Source organism: Aythya ferina (assembly GCF_964211825.1).
Source record: "Aythya ferina genome assembly, chromosome: 7".
Lineage (NCBI taxonomy): Eukaryota > Metazoa > Chordata > Aves > Anseriformes > Anatidae > Aythya > Aythya ferina.
The window spans coordinates 9,795,679-9,809,575 of record NC_140302.1 but is presented as its reverse complement, the minus strand read 5'-3'; the positions used below and the strand labels follow the sequence as shown (position 1 = coordinate 9,809,575).

Here is a 13,897-nt window from a genome sequence, read left to right as displayed (position 1 = left end):
TCAGCTGCACTGTGGATAACATAGGAATGAGCTTCTGCGTTAAAAGGTGCCACAACCCCAAGGTGAGGCTGACTCTGAGGCAGCTTAGTTTGTTATCTGGTCTGCAGTCACCTCAGGTTTCTGGGAACTGCCTGCCTCAGGGCAGAGCTGTATGATTTTCTGCAGTAGCTTTGTTTCTAAGGCCACTAGAAGCTTTGGTTTGTAACCTGTTTGCATGCAGTGATGCTTAGCTTGAGGTACCAAACATAACCGCAATGGCAGCAGCCGGGGGCTGGCTCTGGGGCTGAGCACTTGAAGTGAGCTCTGGGTGCAGCAGTGCTATCAAGCGGGGAGAGAGCAGTGGCCATCTGGTAGCATCAGCTTCTGTTTGTATTTGTGGCTCCAAGCTCTCCAAAGCAAAACTGCATTGTAAGGAATCTCTTCATTGTGCTTTATCTACAGGACTTGCTGCATTCACAGTTTACTGGTGCCCACTCAGTGTAAAGCTGCTGCTGCTTCAAGCTGTGACCAAAAGCGCACCTGAGTTCAGTAGGAGTAAAAGGAAGTAAAAGCAAGGTGCAAATGTAGGGTTCGGTTAGCAAGCCATAGTCCTCCCATGGAGAATTACAAAATTGTGGGCACCAGAGGTCTCAGCTGTCCCAAAGGGCGCTGTTTTATCTGCTTGCTGTGCCAGTCACAGCATCAAGTTCTGCTGATAGAGTTCTGATAGATTTACGGCACCTTTCCGTGCTGTGGCAGCAAGTGAGGGAGTCTAAGGTAACAGGTGTAGGGAAAACTGGATGAATTTTGTAAAGCTGCTTTCGTGTAGCCTGAGGAATGGAGCAAGGCAAACTCCTCTTTCACTATTCCCTTTCAGCAAGTGAGTTCTCTTACAGCTGGAGAGAAGTTGTTGAAAAATCATTAGGCATGGCCCAGCAAGCTCAACTTCCTCAGCAAAGCAGGACAGTTAGGAAATTGGTATGCTTTAAATGGGGCCTTGTGTACTGCGAGCAGTGGTGCTCCTGCATGCCAGGCACCACAGTGACTCCAGAGGGTACTAGAGCCTGTTTCAGTGCTCTCGGTGTTCTTAACATTGGGCTTACATCCCCCCAGGAGCCATGTGTAATGCCCCTCGAGCAGCCCTGGTGCCGGGATGCAGCAGGCTTGGACCAGGCTCTTGTCCCCCCGCCCAGAGCTGCTGCTCCCTGCTTTCGCCAGCAGGCACTATGCGGTCGCAGAGCGGGTGGGTCATTTTGCACAGAAGCTAGTTAGAGTCTCCATTCGTTAGGGAAATGCAACACTTAAGGGAGGAGGGGAGGTTTCTTTTCCTCCCTATGGACCTGGAACAGCTGTGGAATTGGGTGTTGGAGCACCCCTCTTCCTCAGTAGGAGGCATCACTAATAATCTCAGCTCACTCAAAAAAAGCCTCTCCAAATACTTGTGAAGCCACAAATAGTGTTCTCTGCTCCTGCTACTTTGTCTTGTGTGAACTATTTATGCCTTGTCTCTGAAAGCTGTACATTCAGCCTTCATGCTGAGGAGTTCCACACATAGCTGCTTCTAAGGCTAGCTCTAGTACATCTGGAAGAAAACGTGCGTATATGTGCACACACCCACAAATGAAATTCAGGCTATCCTGTTTGGAAGGCTGCCAGGCCCAGCTGCGTGTTGTCTCACAAGAATGTTCTCTTCAGGGTACAGAGCAGCTTAAAGGAATAGAAAATCCTCAAAGGAGAAATAAAATATGTCAGTCTGATATTCAAATACAAGGACAGCATAAGAGCTAGAGAAGGACTAACTTGGCAGCCAGACAAGGTATATTTGCCAGCCACAGAAGAGGACTGGAACACATTAGAACAAAAAAATCCATAAATCCTCCTTAAATACTCAGGGCAGTAAGACTCAAACGCACCATTCTGTCTAAATCTGTCTCTTGCAGCACCTGAATAAAGGCCGGGTGCTGTAGCCCTACCAGCTGAGTGTCCCAAGGCCTTCTGTCCCAGCGCAGGCCAACAGGAGGCTGCCCACCATGAGTGCACCAGGGCTCCCTGGCTAGGAAAGCTGACTGCACGGCCACGTGGGCAGCAGCCACACAGAGAACTAAGCCGTGAGCCCTGCTCTGGGATGGGTGCACTGCTGTGGCAGCCTCCAAGCATACGTTAACCAGGCAAGTCTCCTCGGCGCTCTTTTGTTACCCACCTTACAAAGAAGCCGTATCACACACCTTGGCTGCAATTATTTTTAATGGAAAAGACTAAATCGATGTTTTACATAAATATCAATTAGTGATAAGTCAGTTAATAAGTAAAGGAATACATACCCCAAGTCTGAAAGGCTTACAATGAAACTGACAAGGTAGCACACAATGAGGACTACAAGGAATGACAGGAGGTGGGCTGCACTTCGGTCACCTTCAGTAAGTTCAACTGCTAATCAAATTAGGCTATTATTGGAGTTAGTCACAGTGCGGTCTTCCTGTGCAGCAACAAGGACACGTTCAAAGGGGAAAAGGAACTTCAAAACCATCTTTCTGCTTTCAGGAGCAAGCCCCAACTATTAACATACAAGCCTCTAGTGGTCCGCTGATGTTAAGCCCTTTTGGGGTCTACTTGCAGATGTGCAGTGTACCCGTCTCAAAACTTAAATACACAGGTTATTAGACAGGAATGTGGTCACGTGTTGGATCTTGCTAGTTTCTTTTCTACAGCATTGCAAAGAATTTAAATCACTTTTATTTTCAGGCAGGCTTCAGTGACGGGGAAGAGGGGGAGCTATTTTCTGTAGTCATTAAGAGTAAAGAGAGTGGAAGCTGTACCAGAAACTACAAAACTTAACAGTTTTTTCATGCAAACTGACAGATGTGATCCACATTTCTATCTGACTTCTTTTTTTTTCCTATGGACTCAAAAGGTTAAATATAGTGTTCATATGTCCACAGCTATAAGGATCAGAATTATTGGAACCCCACTTTTATATGCACAACAATAGAATTCCACAGCTACAACATTACAGTGGAACAGACAGTGGGATCCACAGTTTGCTGAGTTAGTGCTTCCCAATTAAAACATCGATCTGATGAGAAAGCATCTGATTCCCCAAGTATTACCATTAAGCGCCATGTGGCCAAGATGCCTGTTTTCCAGTGGCTTAGTCAACAGAAGTTCATTTTGAATTATCTAAAACTACCAGAAACATACACGTTTCGTTTTACAGCTGTTCCAGGGAAATTCAAATAGTTACTGAAGGCTGGGGACACAGTAGGTTCTGGATCTACTGATGCTTGAAAGTGAATACTCTAGAAAAGCCCATCAATCCAACTTTGCCCTATTTCTTTGACAAACCCATGTCTACCCTGTCCTCTGACTGGCTCAAAAAGTTGCAAGAAAGTTTTCTTTTAGAACTATGTTTCCAAGTCTCCTGTCTTGTGTCAGGTCCCACACATTCATGTATTTTTCAAAATGTAGACTACACATACTCAGCTGGGAGACAGTGATACACGATGCAAACAAAACCTTTATAGTAAACAACTGCTCAATAAAAAAAAAAATGCTTCCAAAGACAGCCTAAGCTACCTCACAACCCCAATAAGCTGGAACCCAACCCACATCAAAGTTGTAGCAGCTGAAAGTAAATGCAACATTTCTGAAGTTGATGCCAAAGGTGGACATTTGACAGCACCAGAGAGATTCTGCTTTATACTTGCATTGGCTTCAGTATACTTCAATTGACGATCCATTACAAGAAGATTCATGTAGTCCCAGAACAGATACGAATTTACTAATACCTCTATAGTTTCAGATTGCTTATGCTCAGTGGGTGTACATTTCAGAATTAATCATAACAAAGAGGCATCTTCTGCATCATAACTCCTATATTTTTTGCTATAATTTTAGAAGAAAAAGCAGATGGCCAAACACAAACACAAGAAATCAGCTGGCTGCAGTCACTCAGTGTGATGTGCGATTGATCAGCAGGAAGGGGACAGTTTCAGTGCTTCCAGTTCTTCACATCTAAACAAATTTAAAATAGGATTATTCTTTTCAATCTATGACACACAGAAAACAGTAGTTCTGGAAAAAGCACGTATAAGACACTAGAAAAAAATCTAGAACAGTTTCTAGAACTCGGTATCTTGCCTTGTAGGGGTTGCTAACACCTGCTTGCTAAGAAGAATGCCTTTTGTCATTTTTAAGAACAACGATTAAGAGTTAATCTTGGCAGAGAGGACAAACATGGTGCAAATACACTACCAAAATAAGAAAGAAGTCGCCTAGACGTTTAGAGATGAATTACATGTTTTAGTTACAACAGAAGTTACCAAGATTTCACCAAATATCAATGTTTAATTGTGATCTAGTCAACTTCCCTTCCTGGCTTGGAATCAAGAGAGGAGTAGTGAACAAAACAGAATGGCCCAAGCTGCTAAGAAGGTGCATGGGAAGGAAGTTTTACAGAACCACAGAGATCATTTAGGCTGGAAAAGACCTCTAAATCAGCTAGCCCAGTCTAACCGAGCACTGCCAAATCCATTAAACCATGTCACTAAGTTCTACATCTAGTCCTTTTTTGATCTTGATGCTGTTAAATACCATTTCTATAGATCTCTGAAGATGAAAGCTGCTGCCTCCTCTGTTCTGTACCCAATTTATGTTTAGGCTCAGGTACTCATTCTGTGTATCCTACCTGTAAAGGAGTGCGATACAGCCATTTTTCGTTATCTCCATTGAGCTTCATACAGGCAAAAAGGTCACAAACTGTAGGAAGGCCAAACTCCTGGAAAAGAAATCACTTTAATTACTGATAGCTACACATAAAGACATGCTAGTGCCTCTTCAAATTCTGTCAGGCATTCATAAAGAAAATAAAACTGAATCCTGAGCCTTTGAGATTAATACCTTCTTCATTTAAGACTCATTTCAGACTAACGTCATTTTAGTTAAGACTACTTTAGTTAAGACACTTCAGAATTAATTCTTTCTGTATGTTAAACACTGGCCTCATCTACTTAATTATTTAAGTAATAATTGCTGAAAACACTAAAAGAGCTTAAAACACAGCAGTAGCAAAAACTTAGGAGCATGCTCACTTGTGCTTTCTTGCGTAGGAGCCATTTATCTTCCACTGGAGGTGGGTTAGCATTTTCTAGGTTCTTGGAAGTCAACACCCAACTATTTACGTTCAAGGGAAGGTGGAATGGAGCCAAGAGGTCTACAAAAGGACTCTTGAAACTATTCGCTTTTTCCCTGCTTGCCTTTTCTTCTGCACTTTCTGTTTTGTGCTCAGACTTGGCTAGCCAGCTTGTCAGAGGCCTTTCAAGCAGCACTTTCCATGGTTCTGCTATCTCTGCTGAATAATCCACTTTCTCTACGCTAACAGGCTCCCCTGCGAGCTGCTGTGAGGGGTTAAGCCAGGTGTTGGCAAGGGACTTTGTCTTCTCATGCTCAGGGTTTGGTACAGCTTTCTGGCTTACTGGAACTCCGTTTTTATCCTTCCCTTCCTTCTTCAGAAGCCATTTACATAGAGCCACTTTTCCACAGTTTTCATCACAGACGCATTCTGAAAAGCTGGTGCATAGCTCATTAGCTTTGCACACATCTTCCACTTTGAAAGGGGCCTGAGGATGCTGAAGAAGCCAAGCATTTACGGCAGATGTAGTGGGTGATTTCTTTCCATCAAGATGCTCGTTCAGGCACTTCAGGTTTCCCAGGTTCTCAATTTCCACGCTTTTGACCTGGCTGACACAACAACTGGTGCACGTTTCACCTTTGAGGAGCCAATCATTCATATTAAATTCTTCCCTAAAAGGTTTGAATTCATACTTCCATTTCTCATCTGAAGCACTACTTCCATTTTCCACCACAGGCGTAAGCAGCCAGTCAGAAAGGTCCACCTCTTCTTGTTCCAGGCATTCCAACTCCTCCACCTTTTCCATGGAAAAGGATGAGTTGAAAGTAGAGGTGGAGTCCTTGCAAGCAGGGGAATCTGCCTTCCCAGCAACATTGTGCTGTTGATTCTGCAGGAGCCAGTTTTCCAAATCTTTCAGATTTCCCCAGGCTTGCTCAAAATAACAGACTTTGGGAGAACTTAAATCCTAGTAAAAACACATCAAAATGCATTTATTAGCACTAAAAGACAACGTTCAGTACCTGTTGCCACAATTTTATCATAGAATATTCTGGTACGTGCAGAAGTATTACTGGAGCATGAGGCAGAGTAAAGAGAATTAATGAAGATCTAATTCCCACTGTGCTGCATCTCTAACCACTGTCCCCTTTATTAAACTAGATTAGTGCATAAAAGGCGTACCTGGCTGGGTTCCGACACGCATTTCTGGGTAACCCATTCTTCAAGATTGGTGCTGGGAACATATGGAGCCTGGCAAACACCCACAGGTCTGCTTCCAAGTAACCAGTCAGCAAGCGAGGCACCCACTGTCCCACACAATGTTTTCTGCTGGTAAAAAGCATTCTTGGTTATGGAAGTGTGTAATTGCTGAGGCAACTGATGGTGAACATCAAAACGAGCAATACCTCACATCAGTATTTCTGAACCAAAAGAAAAACCCAAAGTTCCTTCTAGTTAAAACAACAACAACAAAAAAAGATCTTCGATCACCTGTATGACTTGTTTTGTGATCCTAGATTATTCAGAGAGGGAACGATAAGAAAGGAAAAGACAACTTCTACAATGCACAGGTCTGATGCATAATCCAGCCGTAACACTCCTTTTGACCTCAATTCCTGTTACTAATTTGCTACCCTCTGAATCTTCACTGACACTGTTTCTGAGCAGAGCCCAACATCCTGTTTCCTGTGAACTCCTGGATTAAACCTCATTGGATAGTTCCAAGTCCTGATGTGACAACATTCAGTTAAAATATTTGGACTGACAATCAAACTCCAAATTCACATTCATGTATCTCCTTGCATGTCTGCTCCTGGAGCAGCTAGAACAGCAGATTACTAATGCTTACCACAGCAACTGCTACTGGCTGCTCAAACGTCTGAACGAACAAAAGTCATTTCTCAAGCCAGCTAACATACTATGCGTGAGTTCTCCTTTTACCATTGCTTACAGTGAAACGTTCACAGATACAAGTCCTAATCTTACCTGCTCACAGTTCACTAGGGGAAAATTCTGCCCTGGGAACCAGGGAGAAGCATTCTCTCTCTCTGAGGTCTGCTATAAGGAAAGAAGAGTGAAATTCAATTTAAATCTCAATTTTGTCCAGTTTCAAGGATGATTTCTACAATGAAGCAGAAGCAAAGCGCAGTTGCAGCTGGTCAGCTCTTTGTAGCTAATCATTTTCTCAATATTTAAAAAAAAAACACAAAGATTTGCTCTAAAAATACTGCTCCCACTCTACTGCCTTTTAAGAGAATTATCTCCAATAATACAGAAGATACACTACTTACGTAAGAATCCCAAAACATTTATAAATCACAGACAGCTTTCTACAATGTAAGTATTAACATCTAAAGAAAATATTATCATCAGTTTTCATTTGCTGGAACCATAATTCCCTCTGTCTCTGCCAAAATATTGAAGTAACATATACAAAACTAGATCTAAGCTCAGTGAAAATCACAATTAGGTGCATAATTAATAAACCACCGTGTATATATTACATAGCTAGAACTACATGACTTGTACACAAGATTTATTCAAGCTCTGACTGAAAGTGGAAATACTACTTGGCATATATTGCAATACTGCCTATATATACACATATCTGTGTGTGTATGAAGTATTGCAGTCCAGGAAAAGTCTTGATGCTTACCATTGTTTTAATTGAACCAAATGAGGTAATAGCCTGGCGAAGGTAGGATGTGTCAGCCTCAAAATTCAGGACAGAAGACTCCTCTGGTTTAAGAGTAAGACTCTCCAGTCTGAAAAAATAAGATGGTAGTTACAGAAATGTTAAAAAGAAAATTGCAACCTTCTACATGTCATCTGTCATGTTTTGGGAAATCAGTCTGTTATTTCATAAGAAGGTTTCCAAAGTGATTTGGCACTAATTAACTAAAAGATTTTTACCGTTTGCACAAAAATAGGGAGATGCCTGTTCACAAACCATGAAGAAAGTAAACAGCCAACAAAACACAAGTTTTTCCTTCACATTTCAACAGTTAATATTTGAAAAAGTCTGCACGTCCGAGCCCACTGCTTTTCATGGTTCTGTTTTGGGTTTTTCAATCTGATAAAGATGAGAGGAATCATACTTCAGACTGCTTTAAAGATCTTACTTCTAGGAACTAACTATTATGAATTAGATCTATTATTAGTTCTCCTAGAATACACAAACTGGATTAAATTCTTAAGTCAAAATAAATACCAATTATGCTAGCTTGCAGAGACAATATTTACCTCTCCAGACACACTGAAATCTGGTTTGCTAGTTCGTTACTGTAGGAGCGCTCCAGCTGATGAATAAGGCAATTGAACTGTCCCAAATACTGCACAAAGACAAAACACACATTACTGCTTTCGCTTCTCAAGTTACAATGGAGAAAATACTTGCAGAGACAATTTATTTAAAAATCCCAGTGCAACAAAATCAATTTGCAGCCAGATCTTACCCAATACAGCTGCTGAGCTTGCTGCTGCAATGCTTCCTCTTTCAGCTGCTGGATCAGGTCTACCTGCTCGAACAGCCAAACTTCACGACTGCGCAGGCATTCCAGGTGGCGACTTATGTGGCTGTGAATCTTAGCTTTTACCTGTAAGGCAACAGGCACCACTTCTGTAATATCTGTCACACAACAAGCATATACTGTACTAATTACAAAACATTTGCCACAGAGAAGTGGTATTTCTGTACCCATTTATTTCTCAAACGCTAACCACAGTTGCCCGCAGCACATGACTCACAAGGCAGTGCAAGTTCCAAGGCTACCTCTGAAGGAGTATCAAATAACAGGGCTGTTTGCAATCTCTCTCTTTTCTGATGTTTCAGCCAACAGCTACAGAGAATTCTGCGTGCCTAAGCTGGTAGCACAGGAGTAACTTTATCAAAAACACACCCAAGTTACACACCATGATACTTGCCTGTCTCTAGGGAGATTTCATATCATCATTATATGATAAAGTACTCTAGAGCAATTAAAACTGTCATCAAAGTCATATTAGTTATTAATGCATTCTAATGAATTAAAAATTACCTCCCGCCAGTTCTCTTTAATCTGTTGCTCAGCCTTGACAATTCCAGATATAGCTGCTTCCAAGTCCTTCTTTGCTTGAAGGCACTTTGCCAGTGGCTCGCTGCTGCAGGAATTTCTACTTCTATCTTGTGGTGGACTCATTCTTAAAGTATTCCTAAAATAGGACAAAAAAAAAATCTTAATAGTTTCTATTCCTCTTTAAGGGAAGAAGAAGGGCATCACATGAAGAACCATCTGCACTGCTTCGCTATTAAGGTGAACAAAACAGCCTAAGACCCTACACCGACGGAAGCTTTCTGTGCAACTGAAACCGGTCTCTAGAAATGCCTTTGCCCAGGGAATTTACGCAACCACAGGAAAACCAACAGATTCTTGACAACAGGTCCAACCACAGGAGCTTAGGCAATCCTCCCAGCTGCTCACATTCCTCTGGCATTTGTGCCTAGCCAGCAGACTCCAGCACTCAGGAGCTGATCCGAGCAGGGCTCAGCAGAGCTGCAGAAGCTGGGAAGAATGGCCTGGCAAGTGGCAGCCACTATTTGAGTCATCCTTTTTTCACCTGCGGGCAATTTAATCAGCTCCCTTAAATTCCCTCATAAATAAGAAAATTCTTACACAGTCTGATCAGCTCAAAAACCAAGCACTGACACAAAGACCACTCTTTTTACTAAGCTGCAAAGGCCAAAACTTACTGTGGCTGCCCATTATTTTTGTTATGGTCACAGCCTTAGTAACTTTCTTAGCTTCAGCATATCCTCAACAGGGCTCAGATACAAAATTTCTAAGAAGTTATGCTAGTAAGGATTTTGGAAATAAGGGAAAAAAATAAATACAGATTTTAAGCCAAAAATGGGAAGAACCGTTAAAAACATGTTTTCTAAACAATGGGTATTTGTTACCCCAGAGTTTCAATTCTCCTGTTCAGTTTCACAGGATCCCTGAAGAATTTCACAGTATCTCTGAACTTAAGATTTATAGAAAACACCCCATTTAAAATGTTAAAACTCAGCAATAACAGCTATGGAAACAATCAGCAGAATTAAGAGGTTTACATCTATCAATCAAAGTACTTTACAGATTTCACCACCCCACTGGAGGTAACTCAAAGAGTATTTCCAATACAACAAGACCACAGAGCTCATGTTACTGAGCAGCTAGTTAGTCCGCAACTGCCAAACTCCACAACTGCACAAACTGCAATCCAAAAATTGCAGTTTACAACATGAATACAACACGAAAAATACAACATGAACCAACAGAGCTGCTTCTTGCCCCTCTTGTTTTGGATGGCTGTACCTGTACGATCCAAATGCTTAAATACATATCCACTGTCTGACGTACATCCTGCAGGAAAACCTAAGTGGGAGCCCAGCTCTCAGAAGTAATCTAAAATTATTACCACAAAGTCAGGGAGATACCCAGCCAAGAAAAGAATGACACAAGATATATTCAAAGGTGTTGTATACTCAAAATAAAAAATATATATATTTTTTTTGATTATATTCTTGTGCAACAACCACAGTCAAAGTCTGAAAGGCTGAAAGCAATTGCCTTGTTTACTTACAGCATAAATAATGCACTTAAAGGGCTGTCATGCAAATGACGTTATGCGTGTATCTACAAATGCCAAGTCCGAGCAAAGTATACCGCACTGCTATGTAAGCATTTTCTGAATTTATGTCACAGGGGAATTCTGCAGGATGCCTGAAGACAAGCTGCTTCAGTTTTTACAATGTAGATTAGCAACTTCATCCTGGCACAGGTAAATTTAAGAAACTCCCACACGGTCCCCATATGATCTCTGAAAATACTTTCTTTTTTTCCTCTTTGTTGTGCATGAGCCTCTCTCTGGCACCACCGGAGCCTCCCTGCAGCCCCCCTAAAATGGCCGTTCTTTCACTGCGAGCAGCGTCCCAGCCGAAGCCAACAGCCAGATCTGGCTCCTCGGTTCAGTTCTCCCGTCCCCTGGGACGCGGTGAGGCCCCGCTGTGCCGCCCCCAACACCACCGGCGGCCCCAGAGGCACAGGGCTCAGCCGGCAGCCCCACCGGCTGATAAGGCAGCACGCCTCCCTGCACGTAATCGGGGGAGAAGTTGGGGCTAGAAAACAACAACACGCCTGAACAAGGCTTGAAGATAATGTAATTGCTGCTCATAAAATACTTGTCTTTACAGGGGAGGGGAGAAAAAATTGGCTGTTTCTCAGTACCCAAAAACTTCAGTGGAGCGCTGGTATTACAAAACCCCTTCAGCTAAACCTGGTGCTGACAGCTTCACCCCCCTTAATGCTCTGCATAATCTCAGCCTTGGGATCTTTTGATTTTCTTTGTAGCTCAACCTCCTGGCCAGAAATTGTTTTCTAAGGCTGTAATTATGCACGGTGCAGCTGGGAGCAGAGGACAACCTCTCTTCCCACACGGCTTGCTGACAGGCCGGCAGAAACTGCTTTTCCTGGCTTCTCACTTCCAGCACAGCCACCCCTGCTGCTGCTGAAAAGATCCTTGTTTTCCATTGCCAATGCACAGTGCAAACCCTCAAAAAGATGACCTTCCCGAGCCCTTACCAGGAGGCTGCCCCGAACAAAACTCGCGTTTAAGAGACTATTTATAATACGGAATGATTTCTTTGAGCTGCCAGGGCCAGGCTGTTCCCGAGGGCTCACCGCCCGGGCTTCATGTGGTTTCCCACCAGCTGGCCTGTCTGACCCGAAGGCCCTCTTCGCTCCCACACCGCCCCACCAAACCAGGAGCTCCTCGTCAGGACCATCCCGGGGTGGGCGCGTGGGAGCTGCGGTCAAGGAGCGAAGCACCGTAGGCATAAGAGCCGAATCTCAGAAATTTCCATTTCAATCCAAAAATAACAAGCGCCGTTCCGAGCACGGCGCCAACGCCACAGACGGCCTACCTGTGCGGAGCCTCAGCCGGGGGGTGCCGTGCTGCGGGGCTGGGAGCCGGGCCCTCTGCGGGCAGCCAGCTGCGGCGCTGGGCAGCAGGCGAGAACCCGAAGCAGCGCGGCGAGGAGCGGCACGGCCCTGCCCGAGCCTCAGCCCCAGCGCTCCGGAGGGGCCCTACCCCGCGGCGGGGAGCTACCCCTGCAGACGGCCGCCGGGCTGTGCCCGAGCCACCCGGCCGCGCACCGCCTCCCGGGGGCTCCCCGCTGCCCACCGCCTCCCGGCCCAGCCCGCCCCTGAGTCCCGAGGCCGGCGGCACCCGCAGCCCCCCGGCCCCGCGCAGGGCTCCCCCCGTCCCGTCCCGTCCCTCACCGTGCTGCCGCGGAGCGCTCCCTCGGGCTGGCGGCGCCGCGGCTCAACGGCGACCCCGGGCCGCTCTCGCGAGAGCCCCGCCCCAACCCGCCCCGCTCGGCCCCCTGGCGGCGCGGCGGAGCGGCTGCAGCGCCGGGCGGGGCGCGGAGCCGAGGGGACACAAAATGGCGGCGGGGCCGGTGAGGGGACGAAGGCGGAGCCCCACGGGGCGACGGCAGCACGGGCGGGGGTTCAGCCCCGCTGCCCCCTCTGAAGAGGGAGCGGGGTCTCAGAGAGCGTCCTGCTGCACCCTGTGCCTCGGCACCAGCCCCACCACGGCACCTGAGGAACGCTCGCTGCTACAGCGATTTTCTTCGCAAATGGGACAGGGCTTATGCACAGCCTCTAAAAGAATGTTTCTGGCACTCAGTTAGACCAGACGTCCTTCAATAATGGCAGTAATCTGAGGGAACCAGCTGTGTTGACAGCACCCCATAACATAATTTACTTTTATTAAGCTGAGCTGGCACCATGGCTGTCCGACAGACAGGATAGGGCAGCCGCAGTGGACCCACAGCACAGCAGAAATTAGAGAAAAGGCATCATTGCAGGCAAAGAGGAAAGCGTCTGCCCCTGGGGCCTGCGCCTCATCCCCTTCTAGCAGCCTCACACACGTCCATCCCCAGCTGTCCCCCAGTGCTGGTCCTGGGCAGGCAGCAGCTGACAGTCCCAAATGGTCGAGGGAAGTACGTGTGTACTTTATACACATACTTCACTTATGTAATGAAAGTAAAAACCGCCAATACAGTCATTTTAATCCTCACCCAACTTGATCTGCCTTTTTTTTCCCCCTTTAATTTTTCTCTCCTGAAAGCCTCCGAAGCTTCAGCTGGTAGAAACATCTCTGTGACCACTTCATACACACATAAGCTTCTGCAGATACAGGAGATTCTTTGATGGCCAGAAATTACATCTTCCCAGTTACCAACTGGAAAGCACCCTCAGTTCAGATATGATGTGTACAGAGTGCTACTCACCATGCTTTACAAATGAGAGGAATTCCTGTATGTGTTTTGTAGGACTAGAATAGGTTTGACCACATCTTCAGTGTAAGCAGGCATGGCCCAAAGCCAGACAAAACTTTGCTCACATGATCTATTATTTATCAGTAACTGGTTCAACAGCAGCCACTTCCAACTCACACTATTTGTGTCACTGAAAAATTGTCATAAAGGCAGTGCATACCTGTAGCTAGACTTCCAAGGCCAGGACTACTGCTTTGCTTCAGCGCCTGACAGAATTGTCCCTGTGGCATTTGGCTGAAAATACTCTCTGCCACAGTGTGCTGGCCAGTCTAAAATACAGAGAAATACATTCAATAAGCAAAGGCATACCCCAACAGTGGTTCACTGATCCCAGACTCAGTGGCTCCAACAACTTAAAATAGCGAGGAAGGAGTTGAGTAAACAAGTCCTTTGTAACATCCTGTATAAACTACATGGTCATTTTTTAATAA

At 45.1% G+C, this 13,897-nt stretch overlaps 1 protein-coding gene across 10 annotated transcripts; it reads right to left on the bottom strand.

Annotated features, from left to right (window-relative positions):
• Positions 1–2,205: 2,205 nt before the first annotated feature.
• NCOA4 (nuclear receptor coactivator 4) lies at positions 2,206–12,541 on the bottom strand. 10 transcript variants are annotated; one of them, XM_084525339.1, is made up of 10 exons: positions 12,403–12,541; positions 9,142–9,295; positions 8,560–8,700; positions 8,348–8,436; positions 7,761–7,869; positions 7,091–7,162; positions 6,287–6,433; positions 5,067–6,071; positions 4,664–4,753; positions 2,206–3,990 (listed from the first exon to the last, which is right to left on the bottom strand). In XM_084525339.1, exons 2-10 carry the CDS (start codon positions 9,280–9,282, stop codon positions 3,985–3,987), a joined length of 1,800 nt encoding a protein of 599 aa, XP_084381465.1. In that variant the 5' UTR covers positions 9,283–9,295; positions 12,403–12,541; the 3' UTR covers positions 2,206–3,984. The 10 variants fall into 10 exon arrangements, with proteins under 10 accessions (XP_084381465.1, XP_084381470.1, XP_084381472.1 ...); XM_084525344.1 differs by having other exon boundaries at positions 6,287–6,430; positions 12,403–12,519; XM_084525346.1 differs by having other exon boundaries at positions 7,091–7,159; positions 12,403–12,519.
• Between the last annotated feature and the right edge of the window lie 1,356 nt (positions 12,542–13,897).